Below are 22096 nucleotides of genomic sequence, written 5' to 3'. Positions count from 1 at the left end.
GACCGGCTCCTTCGTCATGCGTAACAGCGTGTGCAACCATTTTGGAATTTTTCAATCCATTTGTAGACACTCCGTTGTGGCAACACACTGTTCCTGAACGGTACTAAAAGTCTTCGATGAATTTCGGCCCTTGATACACCTTCTGACCACAAAAAACAGATCACTGCACATTGCTCTTCTTTGGCGCAAACAGAAAGCGGAGTAGCCATGGTTAACAGCAAGGCAGCAATAATGGAACTAACCTAGCAGCATCAAACCTGCACAGACATAACAACAATTAAACCACGCATGTGTCATCTACACAACACGGTAGTACTACCAACATAAACAAAAATATAACTAAATTGCGGATAATAATTGACTTGCCCTCATATTAGTCTGAAAATAGAATATTCAGTTTGCTTTGCTGTTGAAGCACCTGTTGGCAGAAGAAATTCTTTTATTCCTTGGTTTATGTAAATAAAGTCAGTCTTTCTTATAGTTGTGATACTTATAAAATACTTGAGGAATATGGGACAGTATACTAGTCAAGAGTTCATTTGTTCCAGAGTAATTTTGTTCAATATAGGGCCACTTCATTCATTCACCAGATTGAAGGTGTCACTAACATGCCTAAACATATCTACATTTTGGTGGGCTTGGCATGCTGATTTTCAACTGTACGTAAAGCCACGTGAAGAAGGTTAAGAGGAAACCACTTAACTCAACTTTCTCAAGTGAGTCTGACATGGTGTGCTGCTTATTACTTTATAGAGCAACTAAAATACATGTAACAACTAATTGCTTCCATATAATATAAAGAACAGGCTCAGGCTAAGAAAAACCCTTGTTCATCTCTAGAATTGTGTGGCATGTTGATGAGTCCATCTGAGATCTAAAGTTAGATTTTCATCTCGGAGTAATTAGTAAATAAGGAATATTGCAATACAGAGTTCAGTTTAAAGAAACTAACAATTTATTTACATAACATTTTAAACAGCTAAATCAGTGACTTCAATACATATAGAAACCTTTTCACAAATATTAATAAATCCTATTCTTTAATACGTTTAACTCTTGGATCATCATCTCTATACACTGAAACACAAGAACACACATTAAATGTAAAATTAATAAAATTTTAAAACTACAATTTACATGTCAAAAATACTAACAAACTTATATAAGAATAGTGTATTATAACCTGCAAAACTGCATAGTAAATCTTCAGCCATATCAGAATGGACCCTCTGGAACTTATGACTACTGCTCTTAGTGAAAAATAAATAAAAAATTGATATAATACAATCAAAATTTATTATAATTGATTTGATATAATAAATCAAAAAATTGATATTAACTAAATACATGTAGCATAATTTTTTATTATTACTTTATATTTTTAATATTAAAGTATAATAAAGACATTCTATGATATAAGAGGACATTTAAGTTAATAAAATTTTAGAGAATAGTTATTTATTTTATATGTTATTGCTCATCCCAATATCAGTAAAACTGTTATGAAATTAATAAGTTTGCCTATACAAAAAGTTAATCCTCTAAACTCATCCACAAAATTCTTGTTTGAGCATGGAGCTCAAAAAAATTTTTAATGGCAAAAGATTATCAAAAACCTGAAATATTTGTAAATTCATAATATATTAACTAAGAAAAATGGCTGTACACAGGAACATAATTCCTGCTACGAACTTTACGCTAATTATTTATTCTACATGTCCACCATTCATTTATACAACACTATAACCACACAAATACTCAGATTTTTAGCATTGTCTAAGACATGTAAGCTTGGTTTAAAAGAAGATAATTTCCATATAACATTTTTTCTTTCTGTTACATGAAAGTGTTAAATGAATATTTTTTGATTACATTTTCACTAACTATAGTTAGTAAAACCATAAACCATAAAACTTACCTATTGCATCAAATATTTGCCATATCACGAGAATAAATCAACAAAAAAACAAATTGTTGTGCAGTTAATTTTAAATTTTACCTTACATATGCCCGATTATTAATCATTTTTTAACGAAAGAAACTTACCTCAAAATTAAATCTTAAGAATTTATCACCAAAAAAAAAAACTGAGAATGTATTTTGTCACAAAATGCTGTAATGGCAAAATTTATAGAATGACATCAATGATGTTAACACCATTTACAATCTGGGCGTTTCCTTTTTGTTCTGAAATAAGCTGTGATCATATTTACAACTGTTCATCTATTAAGCTTCCAACACAGATAAATCTATAAAAGTTTCTAGTATTTTTACACCTTTCACTTTAACTCGCAGAATTGTCCACACTTTCAGTATATAAAGTCAAAATACTTGTGACAAAATTTGATCAATCCATGGCCTCATTGAAGACGATAGACACCTTACGGTTGATGAAATTCCTTTGGAAATGTTTACCAGTCATAGACAGAAGCACCCATTCCATTATCACAAAACATCTTAGATTCTACAAAGTCCTGCGAGATGGGTTCCAAGACTTTTGACACAAAATCAGAAACAGATGAATGAGGAAATTTGAATTGAAACCCAAGGTTTTTGAATTGAAATTCAAGGGGGAAATAATTTTTTTAATTGAATAATCCTATATGAGGAGACATGGATCTATCACTCCAATCTCAAATTAAAATCAACAAGTATGGAGTGAATAGTCTTGCCTGTAAATGAAAAAACAAGTGCATCAGCTGAAAAAGTTCTCTTCCAGGAACTGGAAAAGGATATTGCTTGACAAATTTTCTTTACAAATATGGCACCATGATATGTACCACTGCCAGCTCTTTGGGAAAGTGAAAGCCACCTGCAAGAACAAAAGGGCCAATCAACAAATCTGAGATGCGACTCTCTTCATGATAATGCCTAGCCTTATTCAGCCATTAGCAATCAGGATAAACTGTATAAAATGTATTAGAAAAGCCACAAACATCCCTGTTCAGTCCAGATTTAAACTTCTTTAGATTTCTTTTTCTTTGGTAGATTGAATAAGGCACTGGAAGGACATGATTTCAGAGCAATATTGAAGTAGAGGAGCGCAATTGACTGGTAGCCCATCTTTAAACTTTTTATGAAGAAGAGATCCACAAGCTCCCTACACTTTGGTAAAAACATGTAGACTTACGGAAAAAAATAAAGCAATAAATATGTTCTGTATTTCTACTTTGTACTAATAAATGTTAAAAAACAAAAGCATGTTTCATATTCAACTGACCTACATATTATCTTTATAACCACATAATTTAAGGCAGTTGCCTCAAAACACATAGAATATGTACAATCCTAATTAATTAAACATCATGACATTTTATTAACAATCAAGCACAAGTAAAAAACATTGTATTATATCATAGGTTTTATAATCCAAGGTGGTGGAATCATCATCAGTTAGCATGTTGTAATCAGCAGATTAAATTAAGGGAATTACTAATTTTTGGGCAATAAAGTGTGGCTTATATTTTGCAAAGTATATTTTTAAATTATCAACAATCATGATTGACAATAACAAAAAATCATGACTAATTTCTAACAAAGAAATGATATCAACACTTATGTTCTTCAACAAATGCATCTAAAAAACCAGAATAGAACTATGACTCACCAACATAATCAAAACGATATCTTTTATCTTCAAGCTTATCCCTCTTAATTCGATTAAGACCATGTAAAGCAAGAAAAAATGATCCGAACGCCAGCAGGGATGTAGCCATTACTTCTGGTATTTCACACCATCCTTGCTTCCATAAACCACTGACTAAACCAAAAACATATTACTAATTTAGACAAATAAAAAAAATATTAAAAAAAAAAATATATATATATATATATATATACACACATTATAAATTAAAACAAATACCTTCTATCCTTAAAAACAATCAACAAAGTCAAGCACATTTCAAAAATCATAAGCATATTAAACAAAAACAATATTTTTTAGTTTTTTTATTACGAAAGAAAATTTCTTTACATTCAAAAACAAAAGATATTTCTTATGACCTACCTAGACTCTTCTCTTTCTAGCAACTTAGCTGAAATTTTTTTACAATATAAAAATATAGGTTGTCCCAAAAGTAATAAGTTACTGTGCACATATCTGAAAAAACAAAGACAGAGAACAACTCACAGCAACCAGCACGTGTAGCCCGAAGTGTCATGAAGCATAAAGTAAGTTGTTTGGGCTTTATTAGATGCATAAAGATGTCAGTGCAATCCAAAGACAAGACAGAAATAAACTTAAAATTGAAACTTTAAGAGGTGATTCAATCCCAATAATTTATCAATTGCTACAGGAAGTGTGTGGTAATAGTGTAAATTGCAGCAACATACAGTGTTAGCATAAATATTTTAGGGTGGGCACAAGAACAGCATATGAGCCTTGTTGTGGCCGAATGTCCACTGCTATAGATAACACAAGTATCACTATTGTTGCTATAATGATTAACAAAGACAGTCACATGATAATGAGAGAAATCGAAAATGAAACCACAACAACAAAACCTACAGTACACCACATTTAACAGAACGTTTGCACAAAAACAGAACCAACTGAATGAGGAGCAAAACGTGATGAGTCGAAATTGCACAATATCTACACATCATCAAAGGGATGGCAAGGAACTCTTGAACTGAATAATTCCTATTGATGAACATGGAAAACAAATGAAGCAAATGATGATTTTCGTTTACAATAAAGAGGGTATTATTGCAACAGACATAGTACCAAACTGTGTAAATATGACAGCTACTTACAACTTCATTGAAAGAGTTATGCGACTGAAAATTTAAAAACTGAATCCAGAAAAAAATGAGCAAAACTGGGTCAATTTTCACGACAATGTATGCTAACATATTACAAGTTCAGTGATTAATATTTTAATAGATTATGCTTGGGAAACACTTTGTCATCCACCAAACAGCCCTGATTTGAGTCCGCTGGATTTCAAATTCTTTCAAAAGCTGAAAAAACAACTCTGAGGAAAATGTTTTGGCAGTTTGAAAGAGTTAAAAGCAGCCATGGTCCACAAAATTTGACACCTCAACAAATATCATCTACTGAAAAGAAAAATAAAGCGGCCAGACCTTAGTGAGTGTGCATTATTACAGATATACTGAAGGGCTGTAAACTTAATTTGGTGTACAAATAAATTGTCTTTGAATTTTCATGAACTGTGTATTATGAACTAATGTCAAACATGCTCAGAGAAAAAACAACTAACAAAACTACATACAAAATATACAGAAAATGATACTCTCATTAATGCCTCCAACCACCCAACCTCAAATAACTATGAGAAGAATGTTCCATAGACTACTCAACACATCCAGTCATTTTTAAACAAAATAGAACTTAACATTATAAAATACGTAGTACACAGAAATGGATACAACATAACACACATATATAACCAACACCCTAGGCAATACACATATTCTTAATATGTGGCATCTAACATGCACAACTACATGCAATTTCATCATAAAGAAAAAAGGGATAAATGAATCTTGAAAAACAAACAAAACCAGCTTTATTGTTCGGTTAACAATAAATAAAAATAAAAACAAAGATTAACAAAATGAAAAATGTGCTGTATTAACAAAAACAATGACTTAGAGAAGATGGCTCACAAATAATAAAAAAAGCTGGTTACAATGTAGTCTTCAGAATAACAAACCAACCATACAAATCATTATGCATGTAACAAAATCACCAAACACAATGGTTCTGGAGTAAATAAATTGAACTGTTTAGAGATCACAATATTTTATATTGTGATTTATATTGTGACTCTTAAAAGTCATCCACAGCCACAAAGTCAACATTCGCCATCTACTTCATAGACATCAATTACAAATTCAGAAACACTGAAAGTAAGCTGTTTGTTTTGTACCTTGAAATTCACACATAAAAAAAAACCTAAACTTAGTTGAACATTATGAAATAGCATACAAAAACAAGCAATGAAAATTAAACATATTAAATGAACATAATTCAAATCCCACACATGAATTCCTACATATTACTTTTTTAAATATTTTTAAAATAGAAAAAACAATAAGTTAAAATATTAATACAGTTGAATTTGTTTTTGAAAAAGTTTAAATTCTAAAATTACAATTATATTATTTAAAACTGAATAAGTATAGCGCAAAATAATCAGATTACCAGATTTGTTTTAATTCAATATTAATAATAAATTAATATTTTTAAATTTTCTGAAACATTATCAAAACAAGTCTAGAAAGTATAGCTGATGCATAGGTATGAGATAGACTGCTGGATATTGACAACTGGCTTCTTGCTACATACAATACTACAGCACAATATCTTCTTCACTGTATTACAGTGCAAATGCTATTTTAATTAAACACCCTAAGTATAATTTCTGTGTAGCTATGTGTTTACACCTTCTAAATTTTGACAAGTAATAATAAACAAAATGGTAATACAGAACTAAAAGTAGACACAATTGTGAGTTTTTTGTCAGCAGATTTTAAATTTATAAATAACTTGCGTATTAACCTTAGATATTTAAATGCACTATCTTCTCATAAGATACTAATTTTATCTCATCATTGTAGCTGTTATTAATCAAGACATTGTTTGTTGCTGTTATTAAAATAGGTACTATTGATCATTTAAAAAAGAAAATGTATTTGAAAGTATAAAAAAGTATAACAAATTTATATTTATAAATGTGAATATAAATATTTACTATATAGTAAATAGTAGTAGACTAAATAACACCTCATATTAAAGTTTTCTTTCTTTCTTTCTTTTACAGATGATTATTTATATATAACAAATTAACAATCATATACAAAACTTCCTTGGTCAATATCTACATTTGTACAGATGAAAATGTGATTCTTTTAATCATATTTCAAGATGCATGTTCTGTCACTTACAGCATGAATCATAATAATGTTGGGAAAGGATTGCTTAATATTTAATCACCTTATTGTTCAAGATACAATAATGCTCCTCAGGTTTCACACTGAAATAAATAGAGGTTGATAATTACTTTATAGTCTGTAATGTTTCAATCACTATTTTTGTAATTGATTTACACTTTACCCATTTAGTAATTCTGACCAATTACTTGATCTACTTATTTTGGTCTTACTTTAATGTACCATAATAAATATGCTTCGGATCAGGAAATGACAAAATGATGCCTGTTTGTTCATACCGCCACTTTTTTTTATGCAACTTTTTCAGATTTCATGAGAAAATGAATAAATACATTTATTTAAGGAAAAAGTGTGTATTTTTTAATGAAAAATAAAATGTACAAAACACCAATTAACATCTTATAGGTACAGTATAAATTCATAAACACCATAATATAAACACAATGCATCACACTTCAGAGGAGAAAACTAGTGAATACTACTGAGGATAGAATAAAGGTTAATTAGATGAGGTTGGTGAGCAAAACAAGCATAGGTTATGTTTGGTTAGGTTATGTTGACACATAAGATTCGTCAGTACATGGAGTCAACATAATCTAAACAAAACATAACCTATGTTCGCTATGGACCATAGACATATGCTCACTAACAAAACATTTTTTGTTAGTACATTGTAATAATACATTTAATACGTTATTTTTGGATAACAAACAAGTAACAACAAGATTTAAATGTCTAAAAGTTTTTGCTTTTGCTTGACTAACCAAAACAGTCATCATAGTCAGACTCCTGAATAAGACTGACAGCACTCTTTGTAAGTAATTATCCATCATATACACTTGATTAATAGCATGGAACATGTGGTATAGTCTCCCTACAGCAATTACATTTCTGTCTAAATATAAATTCAGCTGAATGTCCTACTAGATGGTGTTAATTATTGCCATACCTTGGTAATTTATCCCTAACCTCTCCTAAAAGTGTAACCTTAACCCTAACCTTCAAAAAATAGATTAGCATCTGAACAGGTCCCAATAACTCACAAAACTGATAGCTAATTGACTAGAATACTGATAACATGGCACAGAATTACACCTTGCACACATCACCCACTGACCAAACCTGCTTTTCGACATTTAGATCTTGTGTTTTCCTGACCCTAAACAAATCTATTATGGCATATTAGTATGAAAAATTTTTTAAATTTAAAATTTGTTAGTATAAAAACTTAAAATATTTTTCATACTAATATGCCATATGAAAAATTACCAACCCTTTTATTATAAGTGATAAGAAATGGACATCATGGACTGACTGGTACAAACTACTTACCAACCAAAGCTACACTGCAGCTGGCAACAATGGTTTTATTGAAAAGAAAAAAAAATGTCTTATAAAATGGGTTTTTTGCAATAAGTAAATACGACTAACTGACAGAAGAATAGCAGTCGCGACTTATCTCAAACCTTATCATTTTTGAGATAAGTCGCGACTGCTAAATTTTCATGGTTTTTTAATTTCCATTTAGAATGATATGGCTACAAAACAAAAAAAAATATTTTGCTTTGTAATATTTACCAATAAAAAAAAACGGTCGAAATATCTGTCGATTACTTAACTTCTGTTTGAAAAATAGTTAGGATATAACATAGAAATAGTTTTCGTACAGCAAGCTTTTTTCAAATTTTTATAGTTTGCAATTAATACAGTAATATTCAAAATGCATTAGTCAGAAAGATGAGAAATATCACATTCTAATAAGTACTTTACGGTTTAATAGTTATAATGTACTTATTAAAGGTCAGAAAGTCGACTAACCCCTAAAGTAGCACTAAAAGTAGTAACCTAAAGTAGTACTGTAATTATACCTAGAACTAACACCAAACAATACCGCTTAGTATATTTCTAAAAAGATTTAACATGAATTTTACTTACTGCCTGTACCATATTTCGAAGCACCATGTTTTAATGCTCCAGACATATTTTTAAATAAACTTTGAGTAACGATATTAAGACCACAGACAATTAACTCAAGCAGTCAGGCCAACTGTCAACTTTCGTAAACTTGTAATAAATCGTAAAAAAATATTATTTTAAAGAAAAAAATTATAATGGAGGAAATGGAACTATTTGTAATAATTAAATTAACATTAATAACTTAAAATTAATGATTAACCTTCTTTCAAATTTATTTAATTAGACATTTTATAAGTCACTGTTTTTCATAAATTGGATAAACAAGTGGCTAATTTTAAGAGCAATAAATAATTAAATTTCTGAGTTTTATCGATAATATATTTGTAGTTCTAATGCTAATGGTATTGACAATAACATGTAGTAGATGGAAGAAAATTTTATTACATACATTTTTTCCATTGTACTAATTTTTGGTGAAATTTTAAACTTACTACCAAGATGTTATTTCACTGACTAAATCAAGAAATTAAAATTTGTAAAATGTATTATTAATCTCGGGGTGTAAAACGTAAGATATAACTGTAACAGCAAAGGTCTTACGCGAAATCTTTAGGCTGGCATAGTTAAAGAAAGACCAATCTTGTTTTGTACAATATTACTTTACTTCCTATGTACATTTATTATTAATATAGAAATCATTAATAATTAACAGTAAAATCAGATGGTAGATAAAATAAAAACGAAAATTTGATATTAAAGTTTTTTTTTGTATGAAAATAAGACTAGGTCAAATCCCAATATTGTTGCTTACAATCTGTACAAATAAGCTAGCCAGCCAGTTGGTACAGTGGGCAGCATCCTGGTTCTATATATTTATAGTTGATAATATTTATATATATCAACTATATATATATATATATATATATATATATATATATATATATACAGGGATAAATATGTATAATTAAGTCAAGTAGTATGTTATTTCAGACAATGTAAATCCACAATCCATCCAGAATTAATTATGATCAAAACTAAATATTAATGAAATGTGAGTTGAAATTATTATTTGATATTCTTCAAGTCATGGAGTATCAGAATTTTATTCAAGAGATAATGTTGTGTAATTTAAAACAAAAAATAAATTGATTACTGTTAGATATAGTAGGAATTGATATGTAATATGAAAAATTAATAGGAATTCTAGTTAGGAATTACTGTGTCACTGGAGAGAAACAAGAGGGAAGTTGAATACTGTTGGACCAAAAAAGTAATGTTTAATGTATTAGACATTATCCTGATCCACTTAAACAGTTCCCTTAAAAAGTCATTTGATCTGAGCTCGGAGATAGTTTCAGCGACAGCTGGCCCAGTACAGGTTTGACTAAACTTTGAGGGATTCTTTCACTATTTGGTGGCTGGACTATTCCAGACTACACATAGTTGCTTCACCCAACTAATATGATGAGGTGGGGCGACCAAATTTCTCTGCCTTTTGGTTTTTTCCAAAGTACCTTCTGATTCTCTCCACTAAGGCATTCTGCCCTAGCTGTGCAGGCATGCTCTTTGTATAGCTGTCAAAGTGGCAGTGACAGCAGACTAATGATTGGGGATTGGCTTGGTTGGAATACAGTAATCTTCAAAATAACAATTATTGCCACTATCTCTGCTTACTATTCATCAAAACCAAAAAAAAAGAGTTTCTTAGTTGACTGATTTGTAATAGGCTGGTAGTACAATAAATAATATCAGCAACTGTGATAATGTATAACCAACAGAATTGGATGTTGGTTATTAATTCATGAGTAATTAAAATACATGAACACAATATATTAATATATTAAAAGTTGTAGAAATTTGTTATTTAAGTTATTTCTACTCAAAGTTTATGAAGTTCAATTAATGCGCACGGTAGGGATGGAGTACTGGACTAGCGATTGGCTTCTTTTTACCTAAGACATCCTATCGCAATACAGTGTTCCCTTCTCTGTATTATTATTATTATTAATGCCAACTTTACCTTAGACACTCTAAATAAAATTACTTCGCATCTGTGTGTTTACTCTTTTTAAACTTTGACGAGGAATAGTAAAGTAACAAAGGTAGTCAAAGTAAGAAAGGCATCGAAAAAATAATAGTAAAAGACAAGAGACCTTTATGTTTAAAAAATATTTGTTGGTGTGAAACATAAATTTAAGAATTGGGTTTAAATATATTTGTTTAGAATCATGCTTTAGAACAGCAAAACATTGATAACAACAAAGCCAGAAAAAATGATGTACAGGCGAATGCTGAAAATTAGACTAGATGGTGGAAATTTTTTAAAAGAAACATGTCATTCAAGAAGTATAAATGTTTTAGTAAATCATAGTGCTTTCAGTAATAATTTTGTGATATTTTTATAAAATTTTCAGTGATCAACTATTCAGTTTAATTAACTACTTTATTCAAATTACTTCTTCTCATTAACTTTAAAATTTATTAATTGATTATTTATATTGTTATTTATATTATTTAACATTTATATTGATTTTGCTTATATTTCTTTTTTATTTCACAAAATTATTTATTTGTTTGTTCTGTAGTTATTTTAATGAGTAAAGCAATGTTACATTACCTTAATATTTACTCTTTTTAGAAATTATCTTTTCAAATATTTTTAATTAATATCTTATATCTGTTTCATATAATTACAGGGTTTCTTAGTTTTGAAAAAAATCTGACAACAAAGTTGGAAAGTTGCCTTTCCTGGCATTGCTCATTTATTCTTATGTAGTGTAAAGGTTATGAAACATGAAATAAGTTACCTAAGATTTCTTTTTTGGGTAATTTATGTTTTATTGTAAAATTATCATTATATATTTAAATAAATCCAAAAAAATTAAAAAACTTAAAAAATTGATTTTTTTCTGCTCCTCCATCTTCAAAATAACTTTTGAAGAAAAGTTATTGATTTTCCTTCATTTATTATGTTACAAATAAACTAAAAAAATTCCACTAAAAAATGTACAACCAATAAAAAGTTACCTAAGATTTTATTTTTTTTAGGAGAAAGGACAAATTATGAAGAAATTTGATTGTAATATTATTAATAAAAGTTTAATAAACAAAAAAAAAATTTTTTTAATTAAAAAAATTGCTATTTTAAACTTTGGTTTTCCCACCCCCATTATTTCCCCAAATTATTTTTTATTTTTTTTTTGTTCACTTGCACTATTACTAGTTCTAGGAATACGTAAAAAAAAATCTATTAAAAAATATGCGATGAATAAAAACAGCTTTTTTGATTTTGGAGAGGGGGAATTTTGGAACAACGTTTTTTTAAAAATGGTAAGATAAGCATGCATGCATGTGCTGAGCTTAATATAAAGTGGGGTTATGTTTGCAAAATTTTGAGAAAATTAATCCCAAAGAAACTATCTACCCCACCCCCTGGAGATATTAACTCTAAACATTTACCAACAAACTGCCTCACATACATGAATTCTAAACATAATTTTATCAATATTGGTTTATCAGTAAAAAATTATTAAGCTTCAAACATGCCAACACACATAATACAAACATTACTTTTTTTTGTTTTTGGGGTCTCTGGGTCTTGAAACATCGAGAAATGAAAAAAAAACCCATACCCCATCTTTCGACTTATTACCATACTTTTCTTCTTGCAGCATAGCACTAATACTATGATACCAGGAAAATAAAAAGTGAGGTCTACTGACCACTTCAGTAATTGTTTTTAGTTGCAATTTTTACTCGAGTAATTTATGATTAAGGCAAACAAGTTTGATGCCTTTTTAAAAAAAAATCAAACCATAATGTTTTGTATTGAAGTTCCTTAATGAACTGAGCATGTCTCATTGTTAAATATTTATTTTGCCTATATATATTCCCACCTGAAATATAATGTAGACTTTTAGGGCTCCCTTAAAAAATCAAAACGGGTTTTTAAGATACAACAACGGCCTATCAGATCATTGTTTGGCTCCCATAAATATGAAGTAAGCTGCCGATATTTAAAAAAATAAAAATTTTACTTTATCTTTGTGGTTATATTTGTTATAAATACATCAATCTTCTCTACAATCACTTATTCCTAAAAAAATAAAAATATCCATCTCTACCAAATCACATAACAGAACTGTTTTTGTACAAGGTCATTCACGGGAGCCCGGATGTTTTTGAAGTGGGTTGTACTCGGGCGTTCGTGGTGGGAGGGGCACGTGGCTGGTGTCTAACGTTTCCTTTGTTCATAGCATTTACATTTTAGTCGTTGAGATGGAGCCGTGGACGCTAGACCAACGCCTGTACGCGTATGACAGTTTTTTGCGAAATGACGAATCCGTAACTGCTGTTCAGCGAGATTTCCGCCGTCAGTTTAATATCCATCGTAATGCAAGTGTCCCTTCTCGTAACACAATATTGCGACGGGTAAACAACCTTCGAACAAGCGGTTCAATATTGAAGAAAAAACCACCGGGTCCCCGACGAACTGCTAGCACTCCGGAGAACATCGAACGAGTAAGGGAAGCCATTGTCAGAAGCCCACGCCGCTCTATTCAGAGGCATTCAGCAGCGCTTCAAATGAGCACAAGTACGGTAAGACGAATTCTGCATACAGATCTGCATTTCCATCCTTACAAGATAGCCGTCGTGCAGCAGTTAAACGAGCAAGATTTCACGCAGCGATTACAATTTTGTTGACAAATGCATACCATTTTTGAAGAAAATGAAAATTTGTTATCGTTAATGAGTGACGAAGCCCGTTTTCATCTCAATGGCTTCGTCAACAAACAGAATTGCCGGTATTGGGCAGAAAGAAACCCACATCAGCTTCACGAGAGACCTCTTCATAGCCCAAAGGTGACTGTCTGGTGTACAATAGGAAAAGTCGGTGTTATTGGACCGTATTTTTTTTTAAGAAAATGACGCTGCCGTAACTGTAACAACTGATCGTTACATTGCGATGTTGAATACGTTTTTCATCCCTGAGTTACGAAACCGGGGAATCGATTTTCAAAATGTGTTATTCCAGCAGGATGGAGCTACAGCGCACACAGCGAGGGCAACGATGGCTGTTCTCCGTAACTTGTTTCCGGGACGGATCGTTTCCAGATTCGGGGCGACATTCCTTGGCCCCCTCGGTCCCCCGACTTGAGTATTTGTGATTTTTACTTCTGTGGGGGTTTCTGAAATCACGTGTGTACGGCAATAAACCGCATACACTGGAGGACCTAAAGATCGCAATTCGTCATCACGTCACCCAGATTGATGTAGACATGCTGCAAAGAATTGAGGCCGGTTACCGTGAAAGGCTACAACAATGTATTGCCCAAACTGGACATCACTTGCCGGACATAATTTTTCGTTCATGAGTAAGTAACAAATGCTTTGATTTAACAAGTGTTTCAGTACCAATAAAACTTTTTTAAAGTAAATATTCAATTTTTTATGATTATTTTAAAAACATCCGGTTCCCGTGAATGACCCTGTATAACTTAAAGTTAATTACTTTGACTTTGACTTACAAGGAAGGGCCGTATTTTGATTTTGTGGCCGTTTTTAATAAATTACCGAAATGTTTTGTAAACCTTTTATCCAAGAAAATGTTGTAGAATGAAGAACTACATTCCAAACTATCCTAAGTCATTTTTTGTCAAAAATAGGTTAGTGTTTATCTTGAAGTCAAGTTATATGGGAATATACTGCATTGTTTTATTTGTTTCAAACCGCACTATTTCTCATATAATGTTTCAATAAAATATTAAAATTTTTCCAAACTGACCAAGTCATATGGTGTTTTCCAAAGAAGCCGAAGTCAACAAATCAGCTGACTGGGGGGCTGCAATATTAACCAGAATGCACCACGTAATAACCACAATAACATGTGCTTGTATCTATATACACATTTATACTATTAGTTTTACTGAATTGTTGGACTACGTCAAGACTGGCAAGTGTATGACTACAGACAAATATCAAAGTGTAATTAAAATAGACAAATAATTAAGTGTAATTAAACAAAAACTACCATTCAAACTTCTTGATCGGCGACTACTTATTTCAGTAAGGATTGTCAAAAAATAACAAACTAAACAAATTTACTTTAACAGTCCAACTACATATGAAGTGTTGATGAAAAAGTGCGGCTAAATGAAGCATATGATCTCACTTCAAATATTTAGCCTGTCAGCCACATAAGCAAAGAAAAAAGAATGATGTTCTTAAACTTTTGCAATATGACGAAGAAAAATATTTTTATGATAATAATTTGGGAACAGAATGTAACAGAAATAATACAATCGTTTATGGAGTTATCAGTGAAGAAAATAGATAATTTTTATATACTTTTTTAATGTTTATTTGTGATATTTACTTTTATTGTTTTCCCTTTTTGCCGGAATCTTTACATCTACAGATATTTTTTGTGTAAATTCTTTTAATAAATTTAATAATGGAAAGTTTAAAACTCTCATTATTTTCTCCTTGTCATTAGTCTTAAGTAATTATAATCAGCTAAACAATATTTTTTTTCTTTTTGCTGTTTACCCTCTGGGAATTACCATTCAGGTATTACTTCAGAGGATGATATGTGTGTGTAAATGAAGTGTAGTCATGTACAGTCTCAGTTCGACCATTACTGAGATGTGTGGTTAATTGAAACCCAACCATCAAAGAACACTGGTATCCACGATCTAGTATTCAGATCCATATAAAAGTAACTGCCTTTACTAGGACTTGAATGCTGGAACTCTCGACTTCCAAATAAGCTGATTTGGGAAGACACATTCACCACTAGACCAACCCGGGGTCTAGCTAAACAATATTACTTAGTTAATTCCAAACTATCCTAAGTCGAAGACTTAGGATGCTTTGGAAGTGACTCTCATTCTAATTTAGGAAAATCTAGCTACATGTTAACTCTAGACTTAGAAAAAACTAGGTAATCTTTCTCTATTAGGATAGATAATATTTACAAATTTTCAGCTGAAACTTTTCACTACTGCACAAATTATTAGTGTTATTTTTAGTATACCAACAATTTAAAAAAATTACTTAGAAGAGTTTGTAATATAGTTCTTAAATTGGTTTAAGATATAATTAAAAAATTCTCTTTTACAGAAACAATATTACACTATTGATAAATTTGTAAGTAATGATAATTAACAAATTTAAAAATCCCTGAATTTTCTACCTCCTGTTTTAACGTGTGCAAAAATATATGCTCAAATAATTTTTATTAACACCTTCTGCATTGAGATTTTTAATTATTTTATATACTTAGTATCTTCATATACTATTCAGCTGAAATGAGATCTTTACAATTGGTGAAAAACTGTTCCAGAGTGTATCGAATTAGAAATGAGGAATGGAATAATAAATCCTTAATCATATAGACATATAGAAATGATTAGGTATGTTATTGAAGAAATGTATTAATAACGATAATTTAAGAGCGATGTCGTAAGTAATAGATAGATTCAATTAATGTTTGTAATTATTTTTTATATCAAACCCTTGGCTACCTTACAGTTCTTTGGTGAGGGAATCATCAGTAGTTTAATCGATAGATAGATGCTGACCTCCATTCCATTATGTACTTTACTAATACTTCTGCATTGATTCCTAGAATCAATTGCATTCACCAGCATTGAATGCATTAATAATGATCCACTTAATAATGAACCTTGTTCTTCACTTTTCAAAAAGTGAAGAACAAGGTTCATTATTTTTTTTCAAAAAATTCTGGAATACATTTGTCTTTACTTCTACTTTTTTTATTTTAAAGTTCATAAAATACAACTCTGGCAGGAGACCTTTTGTAACTCTATTTTATATGCTGATCATGCAAGTATCACTCAAGATAGCGAAGATAAATTACAGTATGCTATTTTTAAATTAGATAAAATAAGTGAAAGTTTTGACATGAGAACTTCCCACCACAAAAACAAAAGTGATGGCTTTTACGAGGTGTGTAAGAAAAGTAATGAGACTGACTTTTTACTTACCAAAGTTTTTATTTTTTTCAAACAACAATATTATCCCCTTCAAAGTAGTTCCCTTGGGCAGCTATGCACCGGCGGAATCGTTGTTCCCACTCCTGGTAGCAGCGCTGGAAGGCTTCAACTGGTAGGGCTTTTAACTAGTTGGTCGCTATCTTTTGAACGTTCTCCAGAGTTCCAAAATGACGTCCTTTTAAGACATGTTTCAATTTCGGGAAAAGGAAAAGTCACAAGGACTCAAATCAGGTGAATAGGGGGGTTGAGGAACCGTAGGAATGCATTTTTAGGTCGAAAATTCCCTGATGGAAATGGCCATGTGATACGAAGCATTGTCATGATTGAGCATCCACTTGTCTGCAGTGTCTGGTCTCACGCGAATCGCTCTTTCCTGAGCCTTTCAAAGACACCTTTGTAAAACACTTGGTTGACAGTTTGTCTTGGAGGAACAAATTCTTTATGCACGATACCCCTGCTGTCAAAAAAGCAAATCAGCTTGGTTTTGATCTTTTATTTGCTCATTCGACATTTTTTCGGTCGAGGAGATGACGGAGTGTGCTACTCTTTGCTTTGCCGCTTTGTTTCAGGATCGTACTCAAATATCTAGAATTCATTACCTGTGATCACACGATTGAAGAATTCTTGGTCATTGTCAATCCTTTCAAGAAGATCAACTCACACGTTTCTTCGATTGTCCTTCTGTTCCGTTGTGAGGTTTTTCGGCACCAATTTCGCACAAACCATTCGCATGTCCAAATCGTCTGTCAAAATTTGATGTACGGTGAAAGTGTTTAAATTTAACTGTTCACTCATCATCCTTACTGTTAAACGACGGTCTGATCTCACAAGAACCCTCACAAGCTCAGCGTTTTCGTCAGATTTTGAAGTTGAAGGTCTCCCTGAGCGAGGTTGATCTTTAACGTGTTCTCGGCCTTTCCAAAAATGATTTGTGCCAGCGGAAAAATTGTGCTTTTGATAAGCAATGTTCCTCATAGGCCTGTTTCAACTTTTCAAAAGTCACACTCGCGGATTCCCCAAGTTTAACACAAAATTTTATTGCACAACGTTGCTCTAAATTCCGATGCTCCATTTTCGTAACACACAACAAAAACACAACTTCACTAATGGCGCTGTCAAAAATAATGTGTTGGCTGAACGGAGTTGAAACTCGTACTGAGCATGTGGAAGGGATGAACAACCCGGTCTAGCACAGACCGATAGACACAGCGTTGCCAGATCGCTCGCAGTGTCACCAATCTCATTACTTTTCTCACACACCTCGTATAGGTATATAACCAACGTGTTCAAAATAGAAGCCACGTAATAGAACAAGTGAGTCGTTTTAAGTATTTAGGAAATGATATTTCTTATGATGTGAGCAGGGCCAGCCCTAGCGTTTTTGCCGCCGTGAGCAACCCAAAAAATGCCGCTCCAAGCTTCAAAAAACTTTAAAATTCTTTTAAAAAAAATAGAATCATAAAAGAACCATATTAACCAGAAAAATGACACATAATTGAATTAATGCAGTAATACTAATACAGATTTATGAAAAATTGTTTTATTGAAAAACAACATTTACACTATTAATGAGCTAACTCTAACGAACTTACAAACTAAAATTAGTACCTACTATTTTCAGAGATAATTTAAATATATTTTTAAAACAATAAACAAAGCTAGTACAATAATATTATTATTGTACTAATAAGGAGTAAATAGTATTATTATTTTCTAGATTTAAGGAATCGAAATATATTTTTGTGGGTTGTGCTTATTTTTTTGTGCTCTAGATTCTCGGCCCCGACCTTTGGAACGCCGTTTATGATGGCTTGCTGAGGCTGGAGATGCCGAAGAATCTGTCTTGGTTGGGTACGCTGACGACGTTGCGCTGCTTGTCGCAGACCGCGACATGGAGCGTACCCAACTGAGGCTCAGCCGAGCCATGCACAGAATCGGTGTCTGGCTGGACGACCATGGATTGTCTCTAGCCCTCATCAAAACGGAGATCGTGGTTCTAACGAAGAAGCATATCGACACCCTTCTCTCCCTGCGGGTCGGGGTAGAGGTTGTCGAAACCAAGCCGGCCGCAAAGTACCTCGGTATGATGATTGACCGGAAACTCAGCTTTGCTGAGCAGCTTCGTAGAGCCGCCGACAAAGCTGCGAGCTCCGTAATTGCTCTCAGCCGGCTCATGGCGAATGTTAGCGGACCGAAGGCCACCAGACGGCGATTGCTGATGTCAACGGTGCATTTCACCCTGTTATACGGGTCGGAAGTGTGAGCCCAGGCATTAAGAGTTGCAAGAAACCGGAAGCGGCTCGCGCAGGTGCAACGCACCGCAGGCTTGCGAATCGTTTCCGCGTAACGGACGGTCACCGAGCCTGCAGTACTTGTGGTCGCCGGCGTCATATCCTTGCTATTTTGGCAAGGGAGCGGCAGGTGATCTACAGGAGGCGACGGGCAGGCGAAGAACGTGTGACATCGTGCGTTCCAACGAGGAACGCACTCACACGTTCCTCGCAAGGCAAGAAACCTGAGACCACGAGACCAGAGGACGATGGACCGCAAGGCTTATCCCTCTGGTCAGACCGTAGACGGAGAGGTGGAGTACTACATGACCCAATTTTTAACGGGTCACGGGTACTTCCGCACTTACTTCTATGTCATAGGGAAAGCGCCGTCCCCTGACTGCCACTATTGCCCCGATGTACGGGACGACGCTGAGCACACCTTTTTTAAATGAGCTTGGTGGGCGGCAGATCGAGGGACACTATAGGCGGATCTCGGAGCACTGAGCCCCCACAACGTGGTTGCGATTATGCTGAGCAGCTGGGAAAGTGTAGCCCGATTCGCCGGCAACATTCTAACGGCCAAAAAGGTTGACCTGGATAGTCCTGAAAATTAGGTAGCACCTAATCAGGCTAGTATAGGAGGAATCGACCAGAACGGTTCCGGGTTGAGTCCTGGTAGAAAGGGGGGTGGTTTTAGTCGGTAGTCTGCTGATAGTGATTAGATATTACCATCGGCGGGAGTCCGACACTCCGTAGTAAATGCATTTCCACCTCCCTCCAAAAAAAAAAAAAAAAAAAAATTATTATCACTACTATAGAAACTAAATCAGGCGCGCAATTTTTTGTGTATCATACTGCCTCGCGCGAGGCAGTATGAATCTCTCCCTCTCTCTCTCTCTCTCTCTCTCTCTCTCTATATATATATATATATATATATAACGGTCAAGTTTCGTCCGTTATTAAAAATGTTGTACGAAGACTTGTCAAGCAAAGTTCTCAAATGGGATTCAAATTACTATAAGTCTTTATTTATTATTATTATTTAGCAATTATACTACAAATAATTATGGTGATAAAAACTTAATTTGATCAAGGTGGGTCAACGAGACCCAAAAGATTTTAAGAATTTTGGTAAGAATTATTATAGTAATTTTTTAAGATTTTAGTAAGAATTTAAATATTTTTCTTAATTATACTTTGGTATGAATAATTTTTAAGGTAAAAGAACCATTTGATTAACGTGGGTCAAATTGGACGCAAATCTGTTTACTGAATATTTTGAACTTTTTCACTATTGCATTCTAAATACTGCATAATCAGTTTAGAAATATTTACAAACGAAATAACATATTTGAAATAAAAATCCGTTAGAATAAATTCGGGAAAGCACATAATGTTTTGTCGGCTTTTTTTATCTATATTTAATATTAACAAACTGCTTTCAACTTAGGTTGAAAAACAAAGAGAGTTTTTAGAAACTCTCCTTGCCTTTTTTATCCTTACCATTCTTTTTTATGTTCCTTACTTTGTTCATTCTTTATAATTTTACTATTTAAATAATAATAAAATTTCACAACTTCTGGGATATTGCACATCTGCAAAAAAAATACACATTATTGTAGAATATAAATAATATATCATATGATTTGTGTTTCTGTGAAAATGGCAAGTAGTTTTTTGTTTCTGTAACACGTGTATTAGATAGCCTTCGGAACATTCCATACGACAGGAATCTGCTGATAAAACATAATGTTATGAAAGAGTTGGGTAATGTTTATCGGTATTCAAGTTTGGATTAATGATTAGGCAAGGAATTTTTATGCTACAATGTGGTATTTTTTTTAAATCCTTGAAATTTGGTTGCTTTACGTCAAGTATAATGTACACTTGGCAGCTCAAAGATATCGTCATAGTTTGAGGGAGCGAATGCTGCTAATTACTTAACTAAATTAAAGGCACTTTTTCGTTTTACGCCCCCCAACTTTTTTCGCATTTTTTCACGTAAAAATTACTTAATATAGCATGTTTTATAATAATTGATGAGTAAAAAATTAGAGAAAACACACTACAACATGCTGCATTATACCGGTCATTTTAAACATAGTAGTCAAGGTTAGCGAAGTGAGGGTAGGTTAATGTCAAAATGAAACAATAACGGATTAGAAAATGTACCTGAGAGAGATGTGTGTGCTGATCATTTATTAAAAAATTCAAAAAAAGGTAGGTAGTCCAGGAATGACGGTAGAAATAAACGAGTTCTCATTTTCAAAAGAAAGTACAATAGAGGCAGAATTTTTCCAAATCAGTGGATATTTTGAGGTATTTGTAGAGAAATTATAAATATAATTTAACCAAATTAACATACGCTCGCTAACTTTGACTAATCAGCAGTAATGTTTTGATTATTTAAATAATAAATTCAGTAATTATGGCAGTTACTTACTATTTATGACCGGGATTCGAACCCGAGACCTCTCCAAGAAATGCCGAGACGCTACCTACTCAGCCACGGAGGTCGGCTTTTATTATTAATAATAATAACGGAGGTCGGCTAGTATTATTTTTAAAATTATTAGTTAAAAATAAATACAAAATGTTCACATAATTATAACTCACGCAAGTAACTCGTCAAATTTTAAAACTTTAATTTTATTTATTTTATAATTTTAATGTTAAAAAATAAATTAAATACAAACAAAATTTAGTAATTTAATTAAATTTATTTATTCATTTAAATAAATAAATTTATAATAAATAATTATTTGTAATAAATAAGTTACATTAATTCAATTTATTTAATACACAAATAATAGAATTTATACAAAAATGCTGATTGAAAAAGAAAAAAACCGTATTATAATTACAATATAGCCCCAGTGTTAACACTAATTCTTCTGCTAGATAATATTTTCAGACCGTGAACTTTGATGACCTTTTTAACAACAAATCTCCCTCCATCTGCTTAAT

General features: G+C 32.2%; 1 protein-coding gene across 1 annotated transcript; it reads right to left on the bottom strand.

The window, feature by feature from the left end:
• Positions 1-932: 932 nt before the first annotated feature.
• On the bottom strand, positions 933-8998 carry NdufA3 (NADH:ubiquinone oxidoreductase subunit A3). The gene is made up of 3 exons (XM_075369544.1): positions 8857-8998; positions 3608-3760; positions 933-1077 (listed from the first exon to the last, which is right to left on the bottom strand). The coding sequence occupies exons 1-3, from the start codon at positions 8900-8902 to the stop codon at positions 1034-1036; spliced, it is 243 nt and encodes an 80-aa protein (XP_075225659.1). The 5' UTR covers positions 8903-8998; the 3' UTR covers positions 933-1033.
• Between the last annotated feature and the right edge of the window lie 13098 nt (positions 8999-22096).

Source organism: Lycorma delicatula, chromosome 6 (assembly GCF_047948215.1).
Source record: "Lycorma delicatula isolate Av1 chromosome 6, ASM4794821v1, whole genome shotgun sequence".
Classification (NCBI taxonomy): Eukaryota; Metazoa; Arthropoda; class Insecta; order Hemiptera; family Fulgoridae; genus Lycorma; species Lycorma delicatula.
This window is presented reverse-complemented; position numbering and strand designations above follow the sequence as displayed.

Coding starts and splice junctions, on each gene's coding strand:
- NdufA3 (XM_075369544.1), bottom strand. CDS start 8,902: ATGTCTGGAGCATTAAAACATGGTGCTTCGAAATATGGTACAGGCA. Junction 3,761..8,856: donor TTCGAAATATGGTACAGGCA/GTAAGTAAAATT, acceptor TTTTTGGTTTAG/TCAGTGGTTTATGGAAGCAA. Junction 1,078..3,607: donor ATATCGTTTTGATTATGTTG/GTGAGTCATAGT, acceptor CTTGTGTTTCAG/TGTATAGAGATGATGATCCA.